This window comes from Lissotriton helveticus, assembly GCF_964261635.1.
Source record: "Lissotriton helveticus chromosome 1_1 unlocalized genomic scaffold, aLisHel1.1 SUPER_1_unloc_7, whole genome shotgun sequence".
In the NCBI taxonomy this organism is placed as follows: domain Eukaryota; kingdom Metazoa; phylum Chordata; class Amphibia; order Caudata; family Salamandridae; genus Lissotriton; species Lissotriton helveticus.
The window spans coordinates 707067-733516 of record NW_027611714.1 but is presented as its reverse complement, the minus strand read 5'-3'; the positions used below and the strand labels follow the sequence as shown (position 1 = coordinate 733516).

General features: G+C 44.3%; 3 protein-coding genes across 3 annotated transcripts in view; 1 reads left to right on the top strand and 2 right to left on the bottom strand.

Annotated features, from left to right (window-relative positions):
* Positions 1–26450, top strand: part of LOC144806428 (uncharacterized) — a 369061-nt gene that overhangs the window by 122769 nt on the left and 219842 nt on the right. The window lies entirely within an intron of this gene.
* LOC144806430 (uncharacterized) overlaps positions 1–26450 on the bottom strand; it is a 342683-nt gene that overhangs the window by 276284 nt on the left and 39949 nt on the right. The window lies entirely within an intron of this gene.
* LOC144806421 (uncharacterized) lies at positions 1839–5071 on the bottom strand. Its single transcript, XM_078672779.1, has one exon. The coding sequence runs from the start codon at positions 4377–4379 to the stop codon at positions 2466–2468; it is 1914 nt and encodes a 637-aa protein (XP_078528905.1). The 5' UTR covers positions 4380–5071; the 3' UTR covers positions 1839–2465.

Genomic DNA, 26450 nt, shown 5'->3' with positions numbered 1-26450 from the left:
GGTATCAAAACTAGTGCTCGCCTGGCACTTCGCCACTCGACTTAGATTCCAACTGTCTTTATTGCATTTTTGAAAACCTTGATAACCTGAAACGGAAGACTGAATTTGGATCTGGGAGACTTGATCTTGACTCAGTCTCCCACGTCGAACACTGTTCTCTTCACAGCCCTCCTTTTATCATACAAGATCTTTCTTTTTTTATCACCTCTTTCTCTCTTTCCAGTCCTCAATTCTGCCCACTGTTAGACCTGGTAGCATTGGCGTGAGTCTCCCTTCCATTTTTCGCTGTTGTCTCCTCTGTTTTTGATATGTTTTTGCTGGTTAAATGCTTTGGGCACTGTGCCACTGCTATTCAGTGCCACAGTGCAAGTGCTCCCTATGTTAAATTGATGTAATGAATTATTAATTGCATGATTGGCTTATTTGATTAACTTGTCAGACCCTAGTTCAATGCACTGTGACCAGGGCCTGTAAGTCAAATGCTGCTGGTGGGCTTGCAGCACTGATTGTGCCACCCGCAGAAGCAGCTTGTAAAGTGTGTCTCAGGCCTGCCATTGAAGAGCCTGTGTGCAGTCTAGTACTGTCATGTCGACTTGGTAAGTGCACCCACTGACCAGTCCCTAAACCTGCCATTTTCTAAATGTTAGCCACCCCTAAGGTAGGCCCTAAAGCAGGGTGCATTGTATGTGATAGGTAGGACATGCCCTGATGTGTGTAGCATGTCCTGGTAGTGAATTACAGCCAATTTCATTTTTCACTGTTGCAAGGGTACCTGTCCCCATAGGCCAGAATGGGCAGCTTGGTTATAATACCTTATAATCCTAACTATCACAGGGAACATGGTAGAAAAACAAGTTTAATATGCCTGCACTCAGAATGATAAAGTACATCTTTTAGTGAACATGGTTTTAACATTGTGTTTGAACTACCACTTTTAGAAAATAGGTATTTTCTTGCCTAACCATCCAAGCCTGCCTCTGCTAGGTTGTATATTCCATGTCTGGCTTGTGAGTGACAGGGGCTGAGGTGGCTCCAGGAGACAGGGTGAGTCAGCACAAGTCTAAATAGACCTATCTGAAGTGGGAGTGGTGGGAGGAGTAGCATCTGGGCCTGAATAGGTCTGTGCCTGCGATCTACAATGCTGGCTCCACCTCCTATGGTGTGTCTGAAGACCCTGGCCCACACTGACAAAGGAAGAAGTTTTGCACTGGCAGGATGCACCCAGAACTGGTTTGGACCAGGTACAGACACTCTCTGCCTTCAGAGACAAGGCATTTGTGTGTATAAAAAGGGGAACCCAGACCCCAGAACTTTAGATCACTTCTGGAAATCAAGATGGACCTTTTGCCAAGCAGAAGAACCAGACAATCGGCAGGAGTTTTTGACTAACCCTATGCCAGTGTGTTGTTTGCTGGGTTGGCCTGCAGTGGTTTCTTTATTGCCAAGGAGAGGAGAAAAGACTTTTATTGAAACTTTCATCATCTTGCAGAAAATCTCCAAGGGCTTGAATTTGAGCTTGCCTCCTGTCTGAAGTCTCAGGGATACAGAGACGTCACCCCTTCTGCTTGCCTGAATCTGGAAATTACTCTTCTGGCTGCTACAGAAGGAAATTGCAACATGGACCCCGGCAAGCAATTTCGCTATTTCACCACATTCTTCAAACAGAGTCTACTGCTTACAGTGGCTCAATTCTGGTAAATAGTAGAGTTTGGCAAGTCACAAAATGAATAGGGCGAGCCCAGTCGGAGAGGAGCCACGGGTCACACTTAGTTATAAAGCCTGAGGCACGAGCTGATCCATCAACTGATAACAGTGTGTAAAAGATGCAGCAAACATTACTTAAAAACAAGGTATATGCTCTTTAATATCTAGCAATAGGTTATTTCTTGAAAACATGTGCTTTGCTTTACTTAATTACATATACTGCAGTGGCATTTGTTAATAGTAATACATGCATTTTACCAATGAAGCTTCCATCTCCAGAGCCCTGACAACATGTCCACTCTGGGTGTGTTGGGTTTATACGTTTTATCACTAATCCGGCAAGTTAGCTGAAAATACTGCTGTTAGTCCCAGTATTGTTCAGTGTTGCTTTTACAGGTAGTGTGGTCAGGTGTGATTTAATTTTTTTCTTTGTATCTCTTCTTCACCAAATAAAAATCAACAATGTTTCTTTTCTTTTAGTCCACATTGTGCTTGCCTCCCACTGTGTATTCTGGTGCATCATATCGCTTTACTATGTGTTCGGATGTGAACAATCACTGGAAACAAACACTTTCATAACTCTGCAAACACTGTTATCTGTTTTTCTTCTTTACTGCTTGTCGGGTCTTGTATCATCTGGCATTTCAATGTTCCACATAATTTTAATTTTATCTTTTTCCGTAATTCATTCCCATCACAATTACTGCACTATTCAGCTCTTGTCTATGTCCTCAGATGGGACAATATTATTTTTGATGTTCTTAAGTTCTTTCTGGAATCTGACTTTGTAGCTCTAATACTAGACTAAAGCTCTTCCCACATTCATTGCACTTGAGTGGCTTTCCCCCTGTGTGTGTTTGTTGATGTTGTCGTAGGGTTGATAACTGACTAAAGCTCTTCACACATTCACTGCAGTTGAATGGCTTTTCCCCTGTGTGTGTTCGCTGATGACATTGTAGCTCTGATAATCGACTAAAGCTCTTCCCATATTCATTGCACTTGAATGGTTTTTCCCCCGTGTGTGTTCGCTGATGACTTTGAAGGTGTGATAACTGACTAAAGCACTTTGCACATTCAGTGCACTTGAATGTTTTTTCTCCTGTGTGTATTCGCTGATGACTTTGAAGTTCTGATAACTGACTAAAGCACTTTGCACATTCAGTGCACTTGAATGGTTTTTCTCCTGTGTGTATTCGCTGATGTCTTTGTAGGTCTGATAATTGAGTAAAGCCCTTGCCACATTCATTGCACTTGAATAGTTTTTCTCCTGTGTGAGTTCGCTGATGATACTTTAATGCTGAAGAGCTGTGAAAACTACTTTCACATTCACTACAATGATAGGGTTTTTCCCCTGTGTGTATTCGCTGATGAATTTGTAGGTCGGATAACCTACTAAAGCTCTTTACACATTCACTGCACTTGAATGGTTTTTCTCCTGTGTTTGTTCGCTGATGACTTTTTAGGTCTGATAATTGACTAAAGCTCTTCCCACATTCATTGCACTTGAATGGTTTTTCTCCTGTGTGTATTCGCTGATGTCTTTGTAGGTCTGATAATTGACTAAAATTCTTCCCACATTCATTGCACTTGAATGGTTTTTCTCCTGTGTGTGTTCGCTGATGAATTTGTTGGAATGATAATCGACTAAAGCTCTTCCCACATTCACTGCAGTTTAATGGTTTTTCCCCTGTGTGTGTTCGCTGATGTGTTTGAAGGCTTGAGAAATGACTAAAGAACTTTGCACATTCACTGCACTTGAATTGTATTCCCCCCGTGTGTGTTCGCTGATGACTTTGTAGCTTTGATAATCGACTAAAGCTCTTCCCACATTCATTGCTCTTGTATGGTTTTTCTCCTGTGTGAGTTCGCTGATGATTCCTTAATGCTGAAGAGTCACGAAAACTACTGTCACATTCACTACAATTATAGGGTTTTTCCTCCATGTGTGTTCGCTGATCACATTTTAGGTCTGATAACTTACTAAAGCTCTGCACACATTCACTGCAGTTGAATGGCTTTTCCCCTGGGTGTGTTTGATTATGTCTTTGAAGGCTTGGTAACTGACTAAAGCCCTTTGCACATACACTGCACTTGAATGGTTTTTCCCCTGGGTGTGTTTGATTATGTCTTTGAAGGCTTGATAAGTGGCTAAAGCACTTTGCACATTGATTGCACTTGAATGGTTTTTCCCCCGTGTGTATTCGCTGATGTCTTTGAAGGTTTGATAATCGACTAAAGCTCTTCCCACATTCAATGCACTTGAATGGCTTTTCCCCTGTGTGTGTTCGCTGATGTGTTTGAAGGCTTGATAACTGACTAAAGCACTTTGCACATTCACTGCACTTCAATGGTTTTTCTCCTGTGTGTGTTTGTTGATGTTTTTGGAGGTTTGATAACTGACTAAAGCACTTTACACATTCACTGCACTTGAATGGCTTTTCCCCTGTGTGTGTTCGCTGGTGTCTTTGTAGTTCTGATAATCTACTAAAGCTCTTGATACATTCACTGCACTTGAATGTTTTTTCTCCTATGTAGGTTTGCTGATGAAGCTTGCGTAGTGATGATAAACTAAAGCTCTTGCTGCATGTGTATGATTCTTCTTTCTTGGTGAGTGTCTGTGGGTTGGGTATATATTTGTCTACATCCCATGACTGCATTTCCTGATGGGCCAACATGGCTGTTAAAGCACTTGTGTTTTTCTCACACACTTTATATGTGTGCAGTATTTTGCAGGTTTGATTTCTGTTTTAACAATAAAATGTGATAGCCACCAAATATTTGCCACACTCCTAAAACGTAGAAGGTGTCTTTGTAGGTGATTTTGTCTTTTGATTGGATTATGGCTATGCACAATTGCGGGTAAAGATGTATCTTCCTTCTGGCCGGTGCAAATTAGGACAGTCTAATGTATTGTAGATACAAGAACTCCTCTTTCATTTACCCGTCAGTTGTCTGGCTCCGCTCTGTTGTGCTCTTCTCTGCTTACTGTGGTTTGTCTAGAAAGAGTTTACAATTCTCCTAGAGCACGGAATGATGGCTTGTCATCATTTTATAAAACAGAGCACTGTGGTAATCACATCATACCGATCCGATGATCAAAGTTGGTGTTGAACACTTGTTTATACAGGAGGCAGTTTGTTATTGTTGTTGCCTTAATTTTCCTAAGGTCATTTCTTCGTCTTGTGGCGTGGAGGTGCACAGCTCAGACTCTTAAAATCACTGAACTGCCCTTGATGCTTCATCCGGGATCTGTCAGTTTGTGTGCAGGTTCCTCTGTCGCCGACTGCGCTGATGTTTTCCTGAATACTGTAGCTCATTATTTCTGCTATTATTGAAGATTTACAGCATTTGCTTCATTATTGATGGTCATTTCACACATTCAAGGCTTGTTTTCTGTTGGATGTAAAGATATTTAAATTTACTGATTTGAAACATAATGGAATGAGAATTCACAATGTTTAACTGGTTGTAAAATACATTTCGGGGGAGATTTGCCCTTTGGCATGAAGAACGCTCCGGCCACCTTCCAGAGACTAGTGAATCGGGTGCTAGCGGGGCTAGAAGAGTTCAGTGCCGCATACCTGGACGATATTGCGGTGTTCAGCTTCCACTGGAATGAACACTTGAGACACCTCTGGGAGGTCCTGACGGCCCTCCGACGGGCCGGACTAACAGTGAAAGCAAGCAAGTGCCAAATAGGCCAAGGGTCCGTGACCTATCTGGGGCACCAAGTGGGGAGCGGTCAGGTGGCTCCCCTCCAGCCCAAGATTGATGCCATCGTGGCCTGGGAGCCCCCGGTCACCCAGACAGCCGTCCGAGCCTTCCTAGGGCTCACGGGATATTATCGGCCCTTTATAAAGGACTACGGGAGCCTGGTGGGGCCCCTCACTGAGCTGATATCCAAAAGGCAACCACAGAAAGTACACTGGACCCCCGAGTGTCAGACGGCCTTCGAGACTCTAAAGGCCGCCATGTGCACCGCCCCTGTGCTCCAGGCCCCTGACTACAGCCGAGAGTTTGTGGTCCAAACTGACGCCTCAGAGCACGGCATCGGGGCAGTCCTGTCGCAAGTCAACCCTGAGGGAGTTGACCAACCAGTGGCCTTCATCAGCCGGCGGCTGCTGGCGCGAGAACAACGGTGGAGCACCATCGAAAGAGAAGCCTTCGCCGTCGTGTGGGCCCTCAAGAAGCTCCGGCCCTATCTCTTCGGCACCCACTTTCGGGTACAGACCGACCACCGGCCCCTGCGGTGGTTGATGCAGATGCGTGGAGAGAACCCGAAGCTGCTGCGATGGTCCATCTCCCTGCAAGGGATGGACTTCACTGTGGAACATCGCCCTGGCAACGACCACACCAACGCTGACGGCCTGTCCCGCTTCTTCCGCCTCGACGAGGAGAATCCCCAAGAAGATGGGTGACTCTCCCCGCCTTCAGCTGGAGGGGACGTGTGTTGGACCCGGCCTCGTGGCGTGGTCCTACCCCTCCCGCATGGCGGACCCAGGACGACATCGGCCCTCCATCAGCCCGCTGTCGCCCCCCCCCGGAACACTACCCTCCACGAACTACCAACGAGAGCAGCCCCTGGCAACCCGCGGCTCTCCCCGGCGACCCTGCTCGCCCCAAACCCGACAGGTCCGGCTACCAGCCCGAGCCACCATTTCAGGCCCGACTCCATCTTGGGCCCATCACGTCCCGAGCACGTGGCCTCGGTCCGACCCCGGCCGTGGCCCCAGCGAAGCCCAGACATCGAGGCACCAAGATCAACCCAGGTGGTAAAGTGGCCACTTGGCGGATCCCGGAGGAGAGGAGTTTCGATGGCCCTCCAGCCATCCTCGGACGCCTGGTATCGATCGCCCCCAGCCTCCCTGGGCGCTAGCTCCACCCCCCTGCTGAGTGTCCGGACACCTTCATCCCGGACCCTCTGCCCCACAAGCGCGAGGGTCCGGACATCAAAGGACTCCAGTCCTATGTCTGGGCCAGCCCTGGGTCAGGAAGTCAGTTGTATCTGGGAGTCGAAGCCCTGCTGACCTCGTCGCGGCTGATCCTGATAAGAACTCTTGAACCTGGACCCTGGAACCTCTGAGCCCTGCTGACGCTGTCGCGGCTCGACCAAGCTGAACCACCCTCTGAGCCCTGCTGACGCTGTCGCGGCTCTACCAAGCTGAACCACCCTCTGAGCCCTGCTGACGCTGTCGCGGCTCCACTAAGCTGAACCATCTGCCGAGCCCTGCCTACGCTGTCGCGGCTCTACCAAGCTGAACCACCCTCTGAGCCCTGCTGACGCTGTCGCGGCTCCACTAAGCTGAACCATCCGCCGAGCCCTGCTGACGCTGTCGTGGCTCCCCTAAGCTGAACCATCCGCCGAGCCCTGCTGACGCTGTCGCGGCTCCCCCAAGCTGAACCATTCTCCGAGCCCTGCTGACGCTGTCGCGACTCGACCCAGCTGAACCTTCTCCGGAGCCCTGCTGACGCTGTCGCGGCTCCCGGCACCCCCCCAGCTCGAGGATTGAGAGCTGTGCGCAGGGTTGCCTAGTACCCTCTGGTACCAAGACTGTCCCGCTACCCCCTTCCCCGGACATTGAGACTTTGTTGGGATCCCACGATCCCCCTGTACATATTTCTGCAGAACCTTGCCTTTATTCTTTATATAAAGACTCTTAAATCTACTCTCGTGTGGTGTCCCTCTGTGGTGGTGTGATTGCTCGGCTGTTACGATAGTAGGAGAGGAGCCTCGCCCAAGAGGCCTCTCAACGGCGCTCGGCCAATTCCATACGGAGAGGTGGGGTTCGGGGCGGCAGTCAGACATCTTCTGTCTCTCCTGGAACCGCCTTTCTAACAACACTGCTGCAGCATGCCAGTATAACATACCTGATCTACTTTTTGGTGCCCCGTTCTCCGACGTAGTCTGTTCTCTCCTCTAGCTGGAGAAGAGTCCAGGCTGCAGCCAGGAAGGTCCTCCGGTCAGACGGCAGGTGGTGGAGTCCGAAGCCCTCCAGATGAATGCAAAACAGCAGGCAGGCCGGTGAGGAGTAAATAAACAAAGAACACATCACTTGCCTGCTGCTGAGACTCCTCCTTTTATTGGCCCATTGGCGAGCACTGGATCAATACAAGGACGAGGTTGCATTCACTGGAATTTTTATGACAAGTGCAGGTTTGTTACAAAACTGGCGATTTTTTTTTTTGCACATCGTGCATATCCTGGAGGGTCTGAATGACAATGCTCCCAAATATAATCATGCCCTGTGGGAAACAGTGGCCTAAACTCTGTCGGCGAACACAAGCTATTCAGGATAGATGTGTTTCAGTAAAGTTCGTAATATGTTGTGACTTGGACACAGCCAATTTCTTTGGTCAGGCGATTGGCATGAGTGTGGAACTTCGGTGCATTGCCCGGAATAGGTCTATATGCTTCTCTAAAGATACCCGAGCAGCGTTAATGGACAAGCTATTCGATGGCTCTCGCCTTTTAAGCAAGAAAGCGGACTAGGCCCCAGGCAGATTCCTTGGGTCTGTCTGCCTCTGCCACACAATTTCATCACAAATCTCGTCCCCTTTTGGCTACAGTAGGGTTTTTCAACACTGCCAGCGCCAGACCCTGCTGCAAACCCAGCAGGTCTCCCAGTTCTTTCATGGCCATGGCACATATAGGAAATGTCCAGGACATCATGCCACTGAGTGACCTGCTGCCACTACTGGTACAGCTGCAAAACCTCTTTGTGTCCTTCCAGACACTGACTCACCCTATTGTAGGCAGCATCCAACATTTTCTTCAGTGAATTAGATTGTGCCAGTGGCAGACCCCTCTCCCTATTCCACCCAGACTCAACAGTGGTGACGGAGGTATCACAACTGGGATCGGATGCCCATATGGGAGACAAAGATTAGGGAACCCTCGTCAGCGGCAGAGACCGAACTCCACATCAAGCTATTGGAGTTGGGAGCATTTCACTTGGCGGTGAAGGTCTTCCGGCCCACCATCACAGGAGGGCGGGTGCAGCTTCTCACAGACAAGACAGTCAATGACGATGGTTTCATCAGGAAGAGTCACAACATGTTTGACAGCGAGCCGAGGATTTACTGGCTGCGGTTGTTTGGTCCGACGAACGGGCGCTGGAACTGCTTAGTTGAACGTGAGTTCCTCCCAGGTACGCTGCCCCGAGATACAGAAGAATCCTTACTCGGTTGTATTAAATATAGTTGAGAAGCATATTGGAGAGGCGGCGATCTACCGTCCTGACGAGACTATGGTAATTAACAGGAACGGTCGAAACATTAACTATACAGGGACTATTTCATAAAATTATGTCTTCTAAGAATAGCTTTGCTTAACTTGTATTGTACAAAAGTATTTACAGCCCTGTTTTGGTGTACAAAATGTGGATCAGACTGTTTCATCATCATATCACTTTCATCTTGAGCACTGCACAGTCATCACTCAACGATTTATATATACACTATATATACACTTGCTGCTGAGAATGCAATTAGAATTTTTGGAAATGAAAAGGCCTCATCTGAATTCTAATCATGATAAAAATGGTGAATTAATATCTGCCCAGGGCCTGCATATGTGATACAGACCTGTGAGATAGTGAACTCATAAACCCCTGTATTTGTTCAATGTGCGCATGAGAAGTGCTTATATGAATCTCCGCTTGTCACTTCTGGAGCAGAATGAGGTCGACACTGAGCTGCATGATGTCTCCTCCTGCGTGCAGCAGGACTGCTTTAAAGTTTTAGGATCCAGTCTGGCATGTTGGGAATATTCACAAGGTGAGGAATCTGAAGGTAAAGGAGTATCCATCAGAAAAAGCGTTACCATAGGCAAATAACTGGTTTGTTATGTTTTCCTGCTGTTGTATATGATCTAATTCTGGGTGCTGAACTCCGCTGCGTAGCAAGGTTTTTTTCAATGCTCATGCTCTTCAACGTCATGTGCTGGAGCGAGGAAAATCCACCTCCTGATGAGATTTTTCCTTGCTCGCGCTCGCCAAGGTCTAGTTGGCAAGCAAAATCAACCTCCTGGTGAGATTTCTCAAAGAGGGTCGTCGGATTTCTCAATCTAAGTGGTCGCGGCAGGTCACAACCACTTGTGTTAAGAAACCTTCATACGCATTGACAAAGCTGCCGCTCGAGTAGAAGCAACTGCACCCTCTTGTGCTGCACATGGTGCCTTTCGTGTTTATTGTTACAGGGCGGGACAAACACCAGGAGATCAAAATCACCACCAACGGCATGACCCTTACGAACTCCGCTGCTCGCGGAGCTCCGCGTAGACCACCAGAGTTTTTTTGTCACTTCGCGGAGTTCTTCATTGAGGAACTCCGCCTAGGCTTAATCTTATCATGAAAATATAGATTTCAGTCAGTTACGAAACAAGGGTGAGTAGAAACCTTCTTTGGTAGAGTAAAATATTTATGAGACTTTAATATTGTGATTTTTTTGGCAATTATTTGATTTTTGCGAGTACTAACACTTCTCTGTGCCAAGTAAAGACCTTGAGAGTTTTGTAACTTTCAGATACTCAAATTGTGGATTCTGTTGCAATTAAAAATATTTCAAGGCCTGAAATTTCTTTGGGGGTTGCATGCAGGCAGCCTAAGTTATCCTACAAGAGTTTCTTGATGAATCCTATTGCAACTACAATATGTGCTCTCTCATGTAAAGTCAGGTTAGAAGCTTTTCTGCAACTCAAGATACGCCTTACTTTCCACCTGGTGTGGATGCATTGCTCATGTTTGGTGAGATCTCCTTTCTGAGTATAACGTTTCTGGCTTTCCCCTCCTGTAAAAGGCTTTAGTCCAGTGTGAATTCTCTCTTTTGAAGTGAGATTGTATTCGTGATTAAACCTTATCTGACATTTAGAACACACATAAGGCTTTTTTCCCGCGTGTGAGTTTGCTCATGTCAAGTGAGAAGTAATTTGTAACCAAATCTTTGCTTGCATTTCAAGCACTCATAAGGTTTTTCCCCAGAGTGGATCTCTCATGAAGCATAACACTGTCTTTCAGATTCAACCTTTTATGGCATAAGGATTTTCTCCAGTGTGGAGTTTCTCATGGTGAGATAGCGTTTTTCTCTGCAGCTTTTCTGGCATTCAGAGCACTCATAGGGTTTTCATCAGTATGGAGTCACTTATGGTTAGCGAGGCTGTGACTATCAAATAGGAATTTCTGGCATTCAAAGCGTTGGCAATGTTTTTCCCCTGTGTGCATCTGCTCATGTAGAGTGAGATTGAGTTTAAAATTGATGCTTTTCTGGCATTCGGAGAACTGAATTTTTTTGATGGTGTGTTTTCTTATGGCGCTTGTAACCATCTCCACCTCTGAATTTTAGATCACTGATAATTTTTTTTCTCCAGTGTGGATTTTCACATGTTCAGTGAGATGAGATTTTTGTCTGAAACATTTTTGGCATTCGGAGCACTGATAAGGTTTTTCCCCAGTGTGGATTCTTATATGGTAAGTGAGACTCCTTTTTTTACTGAAACATTTCTGGCATTCAGAGCACTGATAAGGTTTTTCCCCAGTGTGGGTTCTTATATGATGAGTGAGACTGTTTTTTCCAATGAAACATTTGTGGCATTCAGAGCACTGATAAGGTTTTTCCCCAGTGTGGGTTCTTATATGCTGAGTGAGACTTCTTTTTTGAATGAAACATATCTGGCATTCAGAGCACTGATAAGGTTTTTCCCCAGTGTGGGTTCTTAGATGATGAATGAGACTGTTTTTTGTACTGAAACATTTGTGGCATTCAGAGCACTGATAAGGTTTTTCCCCAGTGTGGGTTCTTATATGCTGAGTGAGACTGCTTTTTTCACTGAAACATTTGTCGCATTCAGTGCACTGATAACGTTTTACCCAAGTGTGGGTCCTTGTATGTTTAGTGAGTCTCATTTTGTCAATGAAACATCTCTGGCATTCAGAGCACTGATAAGGTTTTTCGCCAGTGTGGACTCTCACATGTGCAGTTAGAAGTGATTTAAGTTTGAAATCTTTTGGGCATTCAGAGCACTGATAAGGTTTTTCCACAGTGTGGGTTATTGTATGTCGAGAAAGACTTCCTTTGTCACTGAAACATTTCTGGCATTCAGAGCACTGATAAGGTTTTTCCCCAGTGTGGGTTTTTATATGCTGCGCGAGATGGATTTTTTCACTGAAACATTTCTGGCATTCAGAGCACTGATAAGGTTTTTCCCTAGTGTGGGTTTTTATATGCAGTGTGAGATAGCCTTTTTCACTGAAACATTTCTGGCATTCAGAGCACTGATAAGGTTTTTCCCCAGTGTGGGTTCTTGTATGCCGAGTGAGACAGATTTTTTCACTGAAACATTTGTGGCATTCAGTGCACTGATAAGGTTTTTCCCGAGTGTGGGTTATTGCATGTCGAGAAAGACTTTGTTTGTATCTGAAACATTTCTGGCATTCAGAGCACTGATAAGGTTGTTCCACAGAATGGGTTATTGCATGTTTAGAAAGACTTTGTTTGTTACAAAAGCTTTTCTGGCATTCAGAGCACTGATAAGGTTTTTCCTCAGTGTGGATTCTTGTATGTTCAGTGAGTCTGCTTTTGCAACTGAAACATTTCTGGCATTCAGAGCACTGAAAAGGTTTATCCCCAGTGTGGGCTCTTCTATGCTGAATGAGACTGTTTTTGTAAATGAAACATTTCTGGCATTCAGAGCACTGGTAAGGTTTATCCCCAGTGTGGGTTCTTCTATGCCGAGTGAGATTGGTTTTGTAAATGAAACATTTCTGGCATTCAGAGCACTGGTAAGGTTTTTCGCCAGAGTGGGTTATCACATGTCTAGAAAGACTTTGTTTGTTACAAAACCTTTCCTGGCATTCAGAGCACTGATAAGGGTTTTCCCCAGAGTGGATTCTCATATGTTCAGTGAAATAAGATTTACGGTTGAAACTTTTTTGGCATTCAGCGCACTGGTAAAGTTTGTCCACAGAGTGGGTTAATTCATGTCGATATAGACTCGGTTTGATACTAAACCTTTTCTGGCATACAGAGCACTGATATGGTTTTTCCCCAGTGTGGATTCTCATATGCTCAGTGAGATAAGATTTACGCCTGAAACTTTTTTGGCATACTTTGCACGGAGAGTGGTTTCCCCCAGTGTGGATTCTCATATGCTCAGTGAGGTAAGATTTACGCCTGAATGTTTTTGGCATACATTGCACTGAGTGTGGATTCCCCCAGTGTGCATTCTGTCAAATTCTGTGAGATAAGATTTATGGCTGTATCTTTTTTGGCACAAGTAACTTTTTTCCCCAACTTTGGTTATTTTGCCTCGATTAAGGCGGGTTTGAACACTGAATTTGTTCTCAAAGTCCGTGTTTTTATAAGGTGTATTCCTAGAGTTAATATCTCTACATTTAGTTTTCTCTTGCTTATATGCCACACTAAGAGTGAACCTGATTTTAGAGTCAGGATTGTTTAGATACTGTTCATCATTTATCTCTAAAAGAAATTGTGTGTAATCTTTTTAACACTTGAATTGAGCAAAATATGTCTGGAAGCAGCCCTGAACACCTGTTGAAATTGTTCTAGCAGATAATAGTCTTTAGGTAATAGCCTCTCCGGTAGCAAATTATTTCGTGACTGAAGTTTTTCACCAATCTATTTCTATAGGTTCTTTGGAATGCAGTAATAAGGTGTTGGTTTGATATTTAATGATCAAACTGATAAGTACCTTTTTGCACTGACGTAAAGGCAGTATCTTAGGGTGTTAGAACGTGCACAGTACTATTGTGGATCATTAGTCGCAGAACATCAGTTCCTTTTACCCTTTCTATGTTTGGTGTATGGTTAAGGTTTGTAGTTCCGAAGACGAAGATTTATTTACATTACCTATAGCGCAACTGTGCTCATCTAATTTTTATATTTAACAGTTTTACATATCACTCATGCACAGCAGATAATGTTGAGGCGATTTACATAGAATTACAGAACAGTACACAATAAAAAGGATACAATCTGAGATGGTTATGAACACAATAAAGTGGTGAATTTTTCAGGTTTTCGCAAGAGTGAGTAGAGTGGGTCGAGGTGTTATATCCCGAGGCAGATAGTCTCAAACTTGTGTAACTGGTTAAAAATGGTTGTTGAACAAAGGTGATTTTTCAATCTTTTGCTTGTCAATGTGTCAGCTTCAGAGTCTTCTTTCAGCGTCTTTTCTTTGATGGTATGCAGAAGATACCTTTTGTTATAACTTTCTTTTATGCAGTGTGTGCTTCCTTTCTAGAATTACATGATGCTTTAGATGAACGTTATTCTGCCATTGCTGAGGCAATTTGTCTTTCTGATAATATTTCAGATGAGGATGCTGAAGTGGTCTTTCTACATTATTTCTGGTGCTGTGTGCACAGATATGGCTTTGCTCTGGTTTAATGAAATACAAAATTAGAGACTTCACTTACAGGTATAGTACTTTCCTCGCCACACCTAGATTTTGGAAATTATTTAAACGTAGAATGCTGGATGTCCTTCAGTTTTTCAAAATAATCCTTCTTATGGCACTGACATTTAGTAGCTTATTGCTAAATCTTGCTTTCTTCGTCCGTAAATTCAATCACCTATAGTATTAAAATGAAATAGTTAATACATGTACATTTCCAAAAATATAATTTACAAGCCAAATTAACGCAGAATTTGGAAAATGTTGAGCTGTTTTTCCAGACAGAGCAGAGTGTAGAATGGTAGCATGAGAGTACTTGGATGTAGGAGGGAGGATTTGTAGAATTTCCAACATTTTATTAAGCTCACAAAGGATACATACACCCTATGGAGTTGTAACATAGAATCCCAAAGGCAGATATTAAAGTCATATGGACTGGCACCAAACTGATATTAAAATAATATACACTATTAATTAATTTGTAATGCAAATTTCTGGGCCGGGAATTTCCCCTCCATGGACAACGGGAAGGACTCCGCCACGGACAACAGGTGTTTTCCCCTGCCCTGAGTAACCACCTACTTGTATCTGGTATCCTGACTTTTGAGTTTTGGCCTCTGCCTCAAACAAATCTATTATGTGCTGCGAGGACTATGCCTAGACCTATCCCTCGACTATGGTCCAGAGTATGAATCAAGGGCAATAAAATGAAGGCGTACTTTCATGTGTTCATTTTATTCCACCTGATTATCAGTTGTTAGGTTTTCTGCACCTGGAATTACTGGGTGCAGAAAATCAGGACACAATTATTTTCCAGACAGAAAAATTAGACTGAAAAGACGCATGAGACTCTGGGGGTGCAGCAGAAGCAGCCAAGACTTATGCTGTTTTCTTTACTAACTGGGGGAAAACCACAATTCTTCCCTCTGTTGGTGTTCACAGTCGTTGTCGGCCTATGATTCGGCATTGAGTGCAGAGCGTATCGAGTAGAGCCGAGGGGCCGAGCCAAGGAGGAGTTAACGAGCAAGAGGAGCGGAGCCTGGGACGACTGCCCGGGTTTGTTTTGTGACCAGTTCCCGCTCCCGAAGGTTTCTCCCGCTTCACCCGCGTCCTGTTATACGGGCGCTTTAAGTTCGACAGATCTGTTTTGGGGGCAGGAACGGCAACTGCCGGCACCGCAGTGCTAAGGCACTGCTGGTGCTGCTTGTGCGGCGGACGCTGCAGGGGTCAAAGGAGCCTTGGCCTGCGGTGCTGCTGGTGCGGCGGCTGTGACGAGGGACATGATTTTCAAGGACCACAAAAAGAGGAGTATAAGGACCTATCATTCATAAATGGGCAACACCATAGCCCAGGTACTCAGGTACCTGGAAGTGGGAACGCGGGAGCAATTTGGGATTTATTCTTCAAAACCTCGCAATTAAATCTGGAAGCTTTAACATATCAGTCCAACAAAATGGAGGTCCAAATAGATCTCTTGAGGGCTATGGCATCCTCTGTTGCCGGAATTGAGCAGAAGATAACAACGCAAAATAATCTAATAGTAAGGGCACAATCTCAGCCAATATCTACGTATGCAGAGTGTAGTTGTGCCCCGCTAATTAACAAACTTGCTACCATTCCGGATATTTTAAAAACGATAATTGACAATGTAAAAGGGAATTTTCCTAATGTGGGAATTCAACCCATCAAGACCGACTGCCCCTCTAAAGATACAATAAAATGTAAAGACAATACTGTTGTTGTTAAAGAAAAAATAGATGATAAAACAAAAGATCAAGAAGTGATACACCTATGCTGGACACAATCAACATTGACAAACGCAGCTCCAGAAGTTCATCTATCAAAAAGACAGAGGAAAAAACAACAGAAAGCAAGAAATAAAGCTTCTAAAATTATAAAAAAATACAAATTCATCAGATATAGTGAGATTGAACACTGGAAACAACCATGACCAAATATCATATTGTGAAGGTGAGGGTAAACAAATGTTACCAACAAAACCCTTTTACCCTCTATTTAATAAGGATCTATCGGAGGTAAAAGCAGTTATGAAAAATAAATGCTTAAACAAGCAAGCTGATCGTATGGAAATGATAGAGAATGGGAAAATTCAGTCCTTAGAAATGCTGCAAGTGGAGGAAAGTAATAAACAGGTGGAAAATAAGCCATCACTATTGGAAACAAATAGAGCAAAGAGTGAGAGTATTAGAGAAGATGAAACGAATAGAGATTTGTTAAAAACCTGGAAGGATATTAAATTACCACAAGATCTGGGAACCAAAACGAAGCAGTTACATAAACATCGACAATCATGGTCTCAAACTGTTAGTAATCATAATGGAAGGTTAATTGAACATGCTCAAGGTGAAAATAGTCTGCAACAAATTAAATTAAATAACCCAGATAAAAAAGAAGGAGTGGAGCAGGTAATTTTTACGCCAGAATATCAATCTAGGGGTAATAATGATATCTTGACTCGTGGGAACATATTAAAATTGTGTAATGCAGTACCCTCATTAAAGAAAATTAAATGTACCTGCATAGAATCAATTGAATTAGACACATCAAGAATAATAATCGCGAATCAACATTAGTAATTTGGACATCTTCTACTGCCGCCAGCCGTATTATGCAAGAACATAATCTCTTTCAGAACTGGGGATTAAAAATAACTCCCCTGCAATCTTCCTATCCTAGCCCTTTTATTTCAACAAAATTACAAAATCATAACTAAATGAGAACCGAGAATAATAAGAAATACTCCATATTAAAAAACCCTATAGGTATGACCAACAGGCATCTTTTGAAATAATTAGAGGGAAAAAATAGGAGAATTATTATTTGACACTGTCAAATTAGGTTGGCTAACAGCAGCCCTCCATAATGTCAGGCAGGATTGACATCTACAATCTGAAGTTTCTTTAAGGGGGCCAACAATTATGAATGAAAGGGTCCGATTATGTTCGTGGAATATAAATGGCGTTCAAGCAAAGATTCAGAATAACCAATTAGCTACTTTGTGCTGTTTTCAAATCATTTGTTTACAAGACACTTGGGCTTTAGTTCCTTTTAGATTGGAAGGGTATAGGTTTATTACTCATTAGCTAAGAGAACAAGTAACTATGGCAGACCTTGTGGGGGTTTGGCTATTTTCTATATCAACTGAGCTAAAAATGGTAAGTGAAATGGACGTCCCAAGTCAAAAGGATGATCTAATTGTCAAAATACGATACAAGGAGCAAAATATAATTAAATCTCGTGTAGTAATCAACGTATATAATCACGAAGAACAATGGCGACCAATTTGATAATTATGATAACGCAGCAAATGGACAATGACACCCAAACTGAGATTATTATTACCGGGAAATATAACATGAACATGCTATGGTCTTACGATAGAGATGTTGAAATACAATGGCAAAATTACTTATGGTCAATTCCAAGATTATCATCAACAATGGGTATGAGGGAACAAAAGAATGAAAAAATCGGCAAGACTCTTGTAAAAGAATTATACATCATAGGTCTAAGGGTGCTAAATGAGCAATTTCCCCAAGATTCGCCATCAGCATGGACTTTTCAAGAAGGGTATCATAGGTCTAGAATAGATTATACCATAGCATTGTTGCATCTATTTCATACATTTCTGTCTTATCAGATAGTGGGAATAGATATAAGCGACCACGATCAACAAATAATGGAGTTAAACCTAAATGGCCTAAGATTTGAAAACTATATTACACTTCCGGGAGAAATAACGACAGTAAATTATAAGAAACTTTATTGGTCAGATAACACCAAAGATTCTATTACAAACACTGCGCAGGCAATTGTTGATTTTCACTTTGAAGGAGATTATTCGAATGCTGTCGAAAAATGGTCTTTCTTCACACAGCAATTAATTACCAGTCAATCTCAATAATATGCTAATAAAGGTTAGTGGAGGACAAAAACAGCATGTTCATTGGTGAAAATTTAGTTTGAAAGCCATCAATTAAAAATAATACGTAACAGAATCCTGAGATTGGTAAAAAAGCTCCCAGTTAATTTAATTTACAGAGTAAAACTTAAAAAGATAAATGCAGTAGTAAGGAAAATGGTCTGGAAGGACAAAATGCAAGAAAAGCAATTGTTGTGGGCAAAAGCTCTATATGCTTGCAAAAGGAGTAATCCAAGAGCCTTCTGGATTCTAGTAAACAAACTGAGTAGATCTAGTTGGAAATCTACTTCATCAACAGTAACTGAATCTGAATGGGTATCATTCATAGATATGCATTTGAATCCTACTCCTAAAATGGCTGTGAATTCTACTGATTGGGCTATGAATTGGAGGAGAAAAGAAAGATAACTCAAAACCAAGTATGTATATTAACAAAGAATCAGAGATCCAATGGTGCCCCAGGCCCAAGTGGGATTCCCGCTGTGTTGTATAAGGAGAAAGCATCATATTAGTCGAGCTATCGAACAGCAGTATTTAATTATGCTCTCCAATCAAGAACAGTCCCCGAGGCATGGAAGGGATCTATAATTTCTCATATATAAAAGTGGGGATTGGTCCCTCCCATCCAATTACAGATTAATTACGCTCCAAGATACTGAAGCTAAATTAGTTGCATCGGTTCTACTTAAGGAGTTAATTGATTGGGCTAATGAAAACCATTTAATTCCACCGAACCAATCGGGTTTGTACACGGTCGAGGTACAACAACAAATGTGTTAACACTGGGAATTTTAATGGAAAAATATCAAACAAAAAAATAGCCATTATATTTATGTTTTGTTGATTATAAAGCTGCCTTTGACTGTGTAAATAGGCAGATTTTATGGAGGAAACAGGATTGTTATGGCATTAGCTTCAGCCTTGTAAATGCAATACAATTGTTATATACCAATACTTGGACAAGAGTCCGGCTTGGGAATGGCTCAAAACTTTCGAGGAAAATTTAAAAAACTTTAGGCTTAAAGCAAGGGTGTGTTTTAGCTCCATATTTATTTAATCTATTTTTATCAGACTTTACCCTTGCAATAAACAATAAGTTAGCAGACTCACCAAAGCTGGCTGAGAAACAAATATCAAACTTATTATACGCTGATGATGTCGTCCTGCTAAGCCAAACAAGGGTAGTACTGCAGCAATTAATAAACAAAACATCAATGTATTCAATTGAGAACAAAATGACAATAAACGAAACAAAAGTAATGGAAGTCAGTACCAAGAAACGGAAGGGCAGTCAATTCAAGTGGTACCACCAAAAGAGGTAGCTAGATAAAAAGTTAAATGTATTAAATATCTTGGGATACTGTTTGACGAGAAAGGATATTTCTCATACCATAAAATGGAGATGAAGAAAAGAGCCAAAAGTCTACAAGGGGCTTTTCGCCAACTTTATAGCTCCTTGGGAGGCCCAACTTATACCCCATTAATAAAAGTAATAAAAGCGAAATTGCTCCTGAGCCTTATATGGAAGTGAAATACTCAGTGTTTTGGATTCTGCATTATTAAATAATGCTATTACAAATACATTTAAACATCTGTTTCGGCTTCCACTTAATGTATCACCTGCTCAGATAAGGCTAGAATTTGGCTTTTGTAATCAACAATATGCAAGAATGGGTCAGTATGTTAAGACCTGGAGACAAATCAAAACTAATATCAATACCCCAATGTGCATATTTTTGTGGAAAGAAATGCAACAAAATGAAAAAATTGTCCTTCTGTAAATATCTGAAAAAAGCTCTTGAAGAATTGTCAATTGCTGAGATCTGGGAAATGTCTTTAACAGTACATAGTTTAAGAAAATAAATAACAAATCAGTTAAATATTTGTCACTTTTAAAAGATAAAGAACTGTTTATTAAGAGATCCCACGCATGCATGTTGGTCCAGGAATGTACAAGTCTTAAGATCCAACTATATTTATAAATACCATGGTCTCTACAAACCAAAAACACCTTTATGAAAGCACAATTCGGCAACTTACCTGGCTTAGTGCCCTGGCTGAGACCATCTAAGCCGACTATGTGCAGAGTATGCAACCTATGGGACGAAAGTATTTTGCATTTTGTTTGTATATGTGCAGTAATGATGACAGAAAGAAAACGATATTTGAAAAACTGCTTCATTGACAGAGGTGTTCGTACCTGCAGACATGCCATGGTAGTTTGTTTTAGACCAACGGTTATTAAGATGAACGCCAATTTTACAACATTTTTAATACTTGTTAAAAAGAAGTTGGATACTTGTGAGGTGCCCACAGGAAATCTGGAAGTCTAAGATAATTAAGGACAACATTTAGGACAATTTTTATGATATCACACATACATTACAGAAATATTAATTGACACTATTTATATTAAGTCCTGGAAAGATGACGGTCTGATGTAATGTCTATAAATTGTGTTTATGTTAATCAAACTAATTTGGATTTTTTGAAATGTTAAAATTATTGGTCTGTATTTTAAAGTGGTGTGTTTTCTTTAAGAATGTAGTAATTGTAAGATTTTTGTTAATCATGTAAATACAATTTACCTTACTCCCTCTGTTAGAAAATGCTTTCCCCTTCCCTCCCCTGCTTCACCTATCTCCCCCCAACCAACCACATGCATATATCTACCACCTGCTTAAAATAAGTGGCAAATAAAAGCAGAAAAACACTATGAAATAGTGAATGGCATGTGGTTTGACAGGCAGAAGAACCTATTCCTCGTGGCAACTCTTCAGTCCATTGCGTCAAACTTGTAACTAGACGTTACTGGGGTAAATCTACCACAAAGTTAAAAAAAAAACAATTACATGAGACTTTTCAGCCACTCCAGTACTGTGCAACTTCTAACAAGGGGCTATGAGAGGTCTAGGACGGGTCCTGTGACCTGGAGGGTCACACCAAGTGTGCCCTTATTTAAGGCAGAGGACTGTCATGGGTTTAACAGCTAGAGCGGTGGTGGCAATGCACCCTGTTGTAAGGATCAATAGCCTGATGAGATCTTTGCATTATGGTCATTGGAGTGGCGTCCTACTGACACACCCATGTAATGCTCCATTTCTATGCCTGTGCCCAGACTTTGCGCCAACATCAAGTGCATGTTTAGGGTGTTGGTGTGCGTAGGATAAATGCAATGTGAGAGTGCGACAGAGTAAACCGCTAGTCTGAGGGACACCCCCACCCCCAAGACGCTCACAACAGTTCAAGGCAGAATCTAATACTCTACGACAACGTGATTGTTGAGGCCCAGTTGGACGATTGTGTGCTGCCAACCGGCCCGTTCAAGGTTGCATTTGCCAAATTCCTAACACAACTGGGTCTGAATCTATTGGCTTACTGGAAAGCCTGTGTTGGGCTTTTAGCGGCTGAATTCCTGACTACTCTGTGTCAGAGGCCCATGAGGGACTACAACTACTCCAGTGTTGAACACCCTGTCTGAGCCGGCCACAGTGTGGGCTCAATTGCTGACAGTCAGGCCTCCAGAGGGGCTGCACTTACCGACAGGCCAGGTGTGACTGCTACCTTGGGACTGCTGATCTTCAGGCAACCGCAAAGAAAAGACAGACTGGGTGCCCTACTGTATGCAGCCCTACATCCAGGACAAAAGTGCTCCACAAAAGCCTGCTGGTGGGTCACTGCTCTCTCGAGTGTTCGGGCGTGCCATTCAAGTGCCGGGAAACAGGAAAGAGACCCAAGCAAGACTGACTCATCCTGTGGAAGGGTAAGATGTTTACGACAGAGCATATACGCATTGGGGTGACTGGAGTGACAGAACTGCACCTATACTATATTCATGATACTCCTAAATGCCCCTAGAGGGGAAGAGAGGATCAGAACCGGACGCACCTGTCTGCAGCACATGGTAGTCTGGCATGCATGCACCATCCTTTCACCCAGACTAGCCATAAAGTTGATTTTAGAGCCGCTGCACACATAGCAGGGGGAATCTCAGACCATTCGCTGATGGAGGTGCAACTCGATGGTCCGGTTGTGGACTTCATGCTACCCCCAAGGGTTGATCTGTGATATTTATTAGACAAGATGTTCAAAGCTCGTATGAGAGATGGAGCAGACTTCTATTTTATGGAGACCGGGCGGCCTGTCTAATCATCTTGCGTGCTATAGGATGAATTCAAGGCAGTAATTCAAGCCAAGCAACAAACCTTGATGGGGGAATGCCGAAGGAACGTAAATTGAGGTGCGAGGCTCAGGACAAGGAATGTGCTTTCCTGGAGGTTCCCTTTGCAAGTGGGGAATGAGATTCTTTCCTATTACACCATCAACTGAAGCAGCACACATTAAGGGGACATTTACCTACTTTGTAGCCAAGCGGAAGGCATCAGCTCCACGCACCAGTCAAGCAGCGCATCAGTTTCCCAGCCTCCCGAGCCCACCTCTCGCCGCACCCGCTTCGCGGGTGCCGCTTCGCCAGTGGGTGCTGGTAGAGGCACCTTCTTGTAGGATTGAGGCGAGGATACCGGCAGCAAGACTCCAAGGCGGTAAGGGGCGCGAGGGACCAGCGGGGCTGCGAGCGTGCGGGGACTTCATTTCCCAGAAGTCCCTGCAAGACCAAGGAAGAGCTTCCGGTCCGCTCTCCCTGCTGGCCCGCCCCCCGCCCACCTGAGCCAGCTAAAAGCGTCCCTCTCCCTCCACCTCGTGGGACATTTACCTACTTTGTAGCCAAGCGGAAGGCATCAGCTCCACGCACCAGTCAAGCAGCGCATCAGTTTCCCAGCCTCCCGAGCCCACCTCTCGCCGCACCCGCTTCGCGGGTGCCGCTTCGCCGGTGGGTGCTGGTAGAGGCACCTTCTTGTAGGATTGAGGCGAGGATACCGGCAGCAAGACTCCAAGGCGGTAAGGGGCGCGAGGGACCAGCGGGGCTGCGAGCGTGCGGGGACTTCATTTCCCAGAAGTCCCTGCAAGACCAAGGAAGAGCTTCCGGTCCGCTCTCCCTGCTGGCCCGCCCCCCGCCCACCTGAGCCAGCTAAAAGCGTCCCTCTCCCTCCACCTCGTGGGACATTTACCTACTTTGTAGCCAAGCGGAAGGCATCAGCTCCACGCACCAGTCAAGCAGCGCATCAGTTTCCCAGCCTCCCGAGCCCACCTCTCGCCGCACCCGCTTCGCGGGTGCCGCTTCGCGGGTGCCGCTTCGCCGGTGGGTGCTGGTAGAGGCACCTTCTTGTAGGATTGAGGCGAGGATACCGGCAGCAAGACTCCAAGGCGGTAAGGGGCGCGAGGGACCAGCGGGGCTGCGAGCGTGCGGGGACTTCATTTCCCAGAAGTCCCTGCAAGACCAAGGAAGAGCTTCCGGTCCGCTCTCCCTGCTGGCCCGCCCCCCGCCCACCTGAGCCAGCTAAAAGCGTCCCTCTCCCTCCACCTCGTGGGACATTTACCTACTTTGTAGCCAAGCGGAAGGCATCAGCTCCACGCACCAGTCAAGCAGCGCATCAGTTTCCCAGCCTCCCGAGCCCACCTCTCGCCGCACCCGCTTCGCGGGTGCCGCTTCGCGGGTGCCGCTTCGCCGGTGGGTGCTGGTAGAGGCACCTTCTTGTAGGATTGAGGCGAGGATACCGGCAGCAAGACTCCAAGGCGGTAAGGGGCGCGAGGGACCAGCGGGGCTGCGAGCGTGCGGGGACTTCATTTCCCAGAAGTCCCTGCAAGACCAAGGAAGAGCTTCCGGTCCGCTCTCCCTGCTGGCCCGCCCCCCGCCCTTTTGCACCTCCTACAAAACAACACTTCCCTCCCGCAGCGCGGGACGCAGCTCGGGCGAAGACAGGGCAAAGACAGGGCCGTTTGAGGCCGTTCGAGGACGGCAGAGGACGGCCCAGGCCCTGTCACCCTGCACCCCACGACAACCCTTCTGGGCCCCTTTGAATTATTTAACGTACATTATTGGGGATCAGGATGCGTCCCAAAACAAGAAGCACGTCCAAGAAAGCAACACTGGTGACGCAAGTGACCGGCCCTATAGACCTGTTCATATCCAGGGTAAATGACACCATTGACAAAAGCATCATCTTACTGGAGAAAAGAGTCTCTTTAGACCTCATACAGGCAAAACGATCTTCGCTCGGCTCAATTGCTACCGCAAATTCTCCTGTCCATCAGGGGGCAAACAATAATAATTGCTCCTTACCCCTGCCACTAACCATCGTTCCTATGGTGACTGTTCCAAACTCAGTAGACTTATCCGTAACCCAATCGGACTCCGATCAATCATATGTTGATCTCGACGCAACTCCTGATCTAGAAGCTTGCCAATCACCGGATGAGAAATTAGTTCAAAGTCCCATTTGTAATTCCTTACCACCTGAGCCAGAAACGTATGTAGAACCAACAAAAACAAAGGAAATCATCACTACTTTCTCAAAGGAAATGCCAATCATCAAGGGAAAATCAAAAATAAAGAACCATAATTTAATTACTCCTACCCCAAATCCCTCGGCAGGTATCCCCTGTTGGGTGGAAAACATGGTTATGGATCTAAAATCTGACCTTGAAGCTAAAATTACAGCACAGATCAAACCACTCATATCAAAGCTGGACAGACTTACGTCATTAATTAACACTAAATGCAGTTGTAAATTAAGTAGAAACGGTCCTGCCCCAACACAGGGAGCAAAGGAAACACCTCAAAAATCACCTAGCACCAAACAATTAACAGGTAAAACAGTTAATCCCAATATTTCACAAATTAAAAAAGCGGCAGAAACACTTCCTTTAGCAAAAAAAGGGAGCAATTTGGAAGTCTCCCAAAACACTCCGGAGGTGGTAGTTCCTCCTTCTGCCACACAAACAGGTTTAGTAGGTCAATTAAAAACAAATAATAGACAAACAAAAGGGAATCTCACTATCCCACCAGAGACCCCCTCTCAGGAAAATCCATCAGATCTGAAGACAAAGCAACCTCGGCCCAAAATTATTAACTTACCCCCGGAAGCCTCTCCCCTCGTGGTGGTGCTAACAGCGGTGCCCCCACTGAAGGAGGGTACGAGAGAAACTTTCGCAGAGTTGAGGAACAAATGTGCCCAATGGCTCCAACTCCACAGACCATTACCCGCACATATTAGGGGTGACATCTTCTCTGTACGTAGAGGAGACTGGGTTGGTAGAACCCCGAAGGCAATAGCGGGGGATGTCATCAGTATCAAATTCAGGGAGATCGGGGCGTCAAATTATATCTGTAATTCGCCCAATAGAGGTCCTGCCACAAAAATAAATCCCCTCCCCTTGTCTTATTTTTTATCTTCACCTTCAAGGCAGAATTTTCCCTTTTATGCATATCCACCAAACCCCGGCCCTGCAAATCCCCCCGAAAATAACATATATCATCCCCAACACTACTTAGATAGGCCTAACTTCCCACAAAACGTACAACATTCAGTTTTTCAGTGGCAATCACCGGCCTTATTTTCCCAATTTGCACACCATGCAACCCAACACCCCATCAACCTACCACAATATTCACATCACACCTCCCAACAAGGGTGGCAACCTCACCAACCTCAGCAACCAACGCATTTTAGTATCCATCCTTGGCAACAGCCGCGGCAAGGATGGCTTCCCCCATTCAACCCACTAGGCCCAAATCATCATGGCAGAAATAGGGACGAATGGAGAGGCCAGGACCACCGGACAAAGTGCAACGATTCCGCACGTTGGGATAGTTGGAATGGCCCCCAATTAGAAAATAGATACAGCCCCCTGGAATGTGTTGATTGACTACCACAATCACAACCTCAGGAAGACTCCCAACCTCAAATAGAAAGCCCGTTAGTCTCCCCAGTCTCAGAGACCCTAACAGCTCCTGAGATCCGAAATGAATTAAAAAGTACAAAAAGTTCAAGGGATAGCGTAATAATCCTGAGCTTGATCTCGTGGAACACTGCGGGATTAAAGACAAAAATAGAGGATGGGACAATCCTGTATCATACGCTTAATCATCAAGTACTATGCTTACAGGAGACATGGTCCCTACAAGAATACCACCTGCAAGGATTTAAAACGTACTCGTCCCTTGCGCAGTCGGGACATACAGGTAGACCAAAGGGAGGTCTCTGTATTTTTATAGCCAACACTATCCAAAACGTTAAAATAAAGGTTATCGAATTGGCACAAAATTTGCAGATCCTTGGTCTTTACTTCCAGAAAAGAGAGTCGATGATTATTATCAATTTTTATAACAATCTGGATGAATTGGACTTCGAGAAAGTCTTGGCCCACCTTCACGAGAAACTAATTAATTTAAGAATGAAACAAGGAGAAGGAGGCCCGGTAAACATATTATGGGCAGGCGATTTCAACCTACACGCCTGTACCAAACCAAAAAGAAAATGTCCCGGCATGGTGACG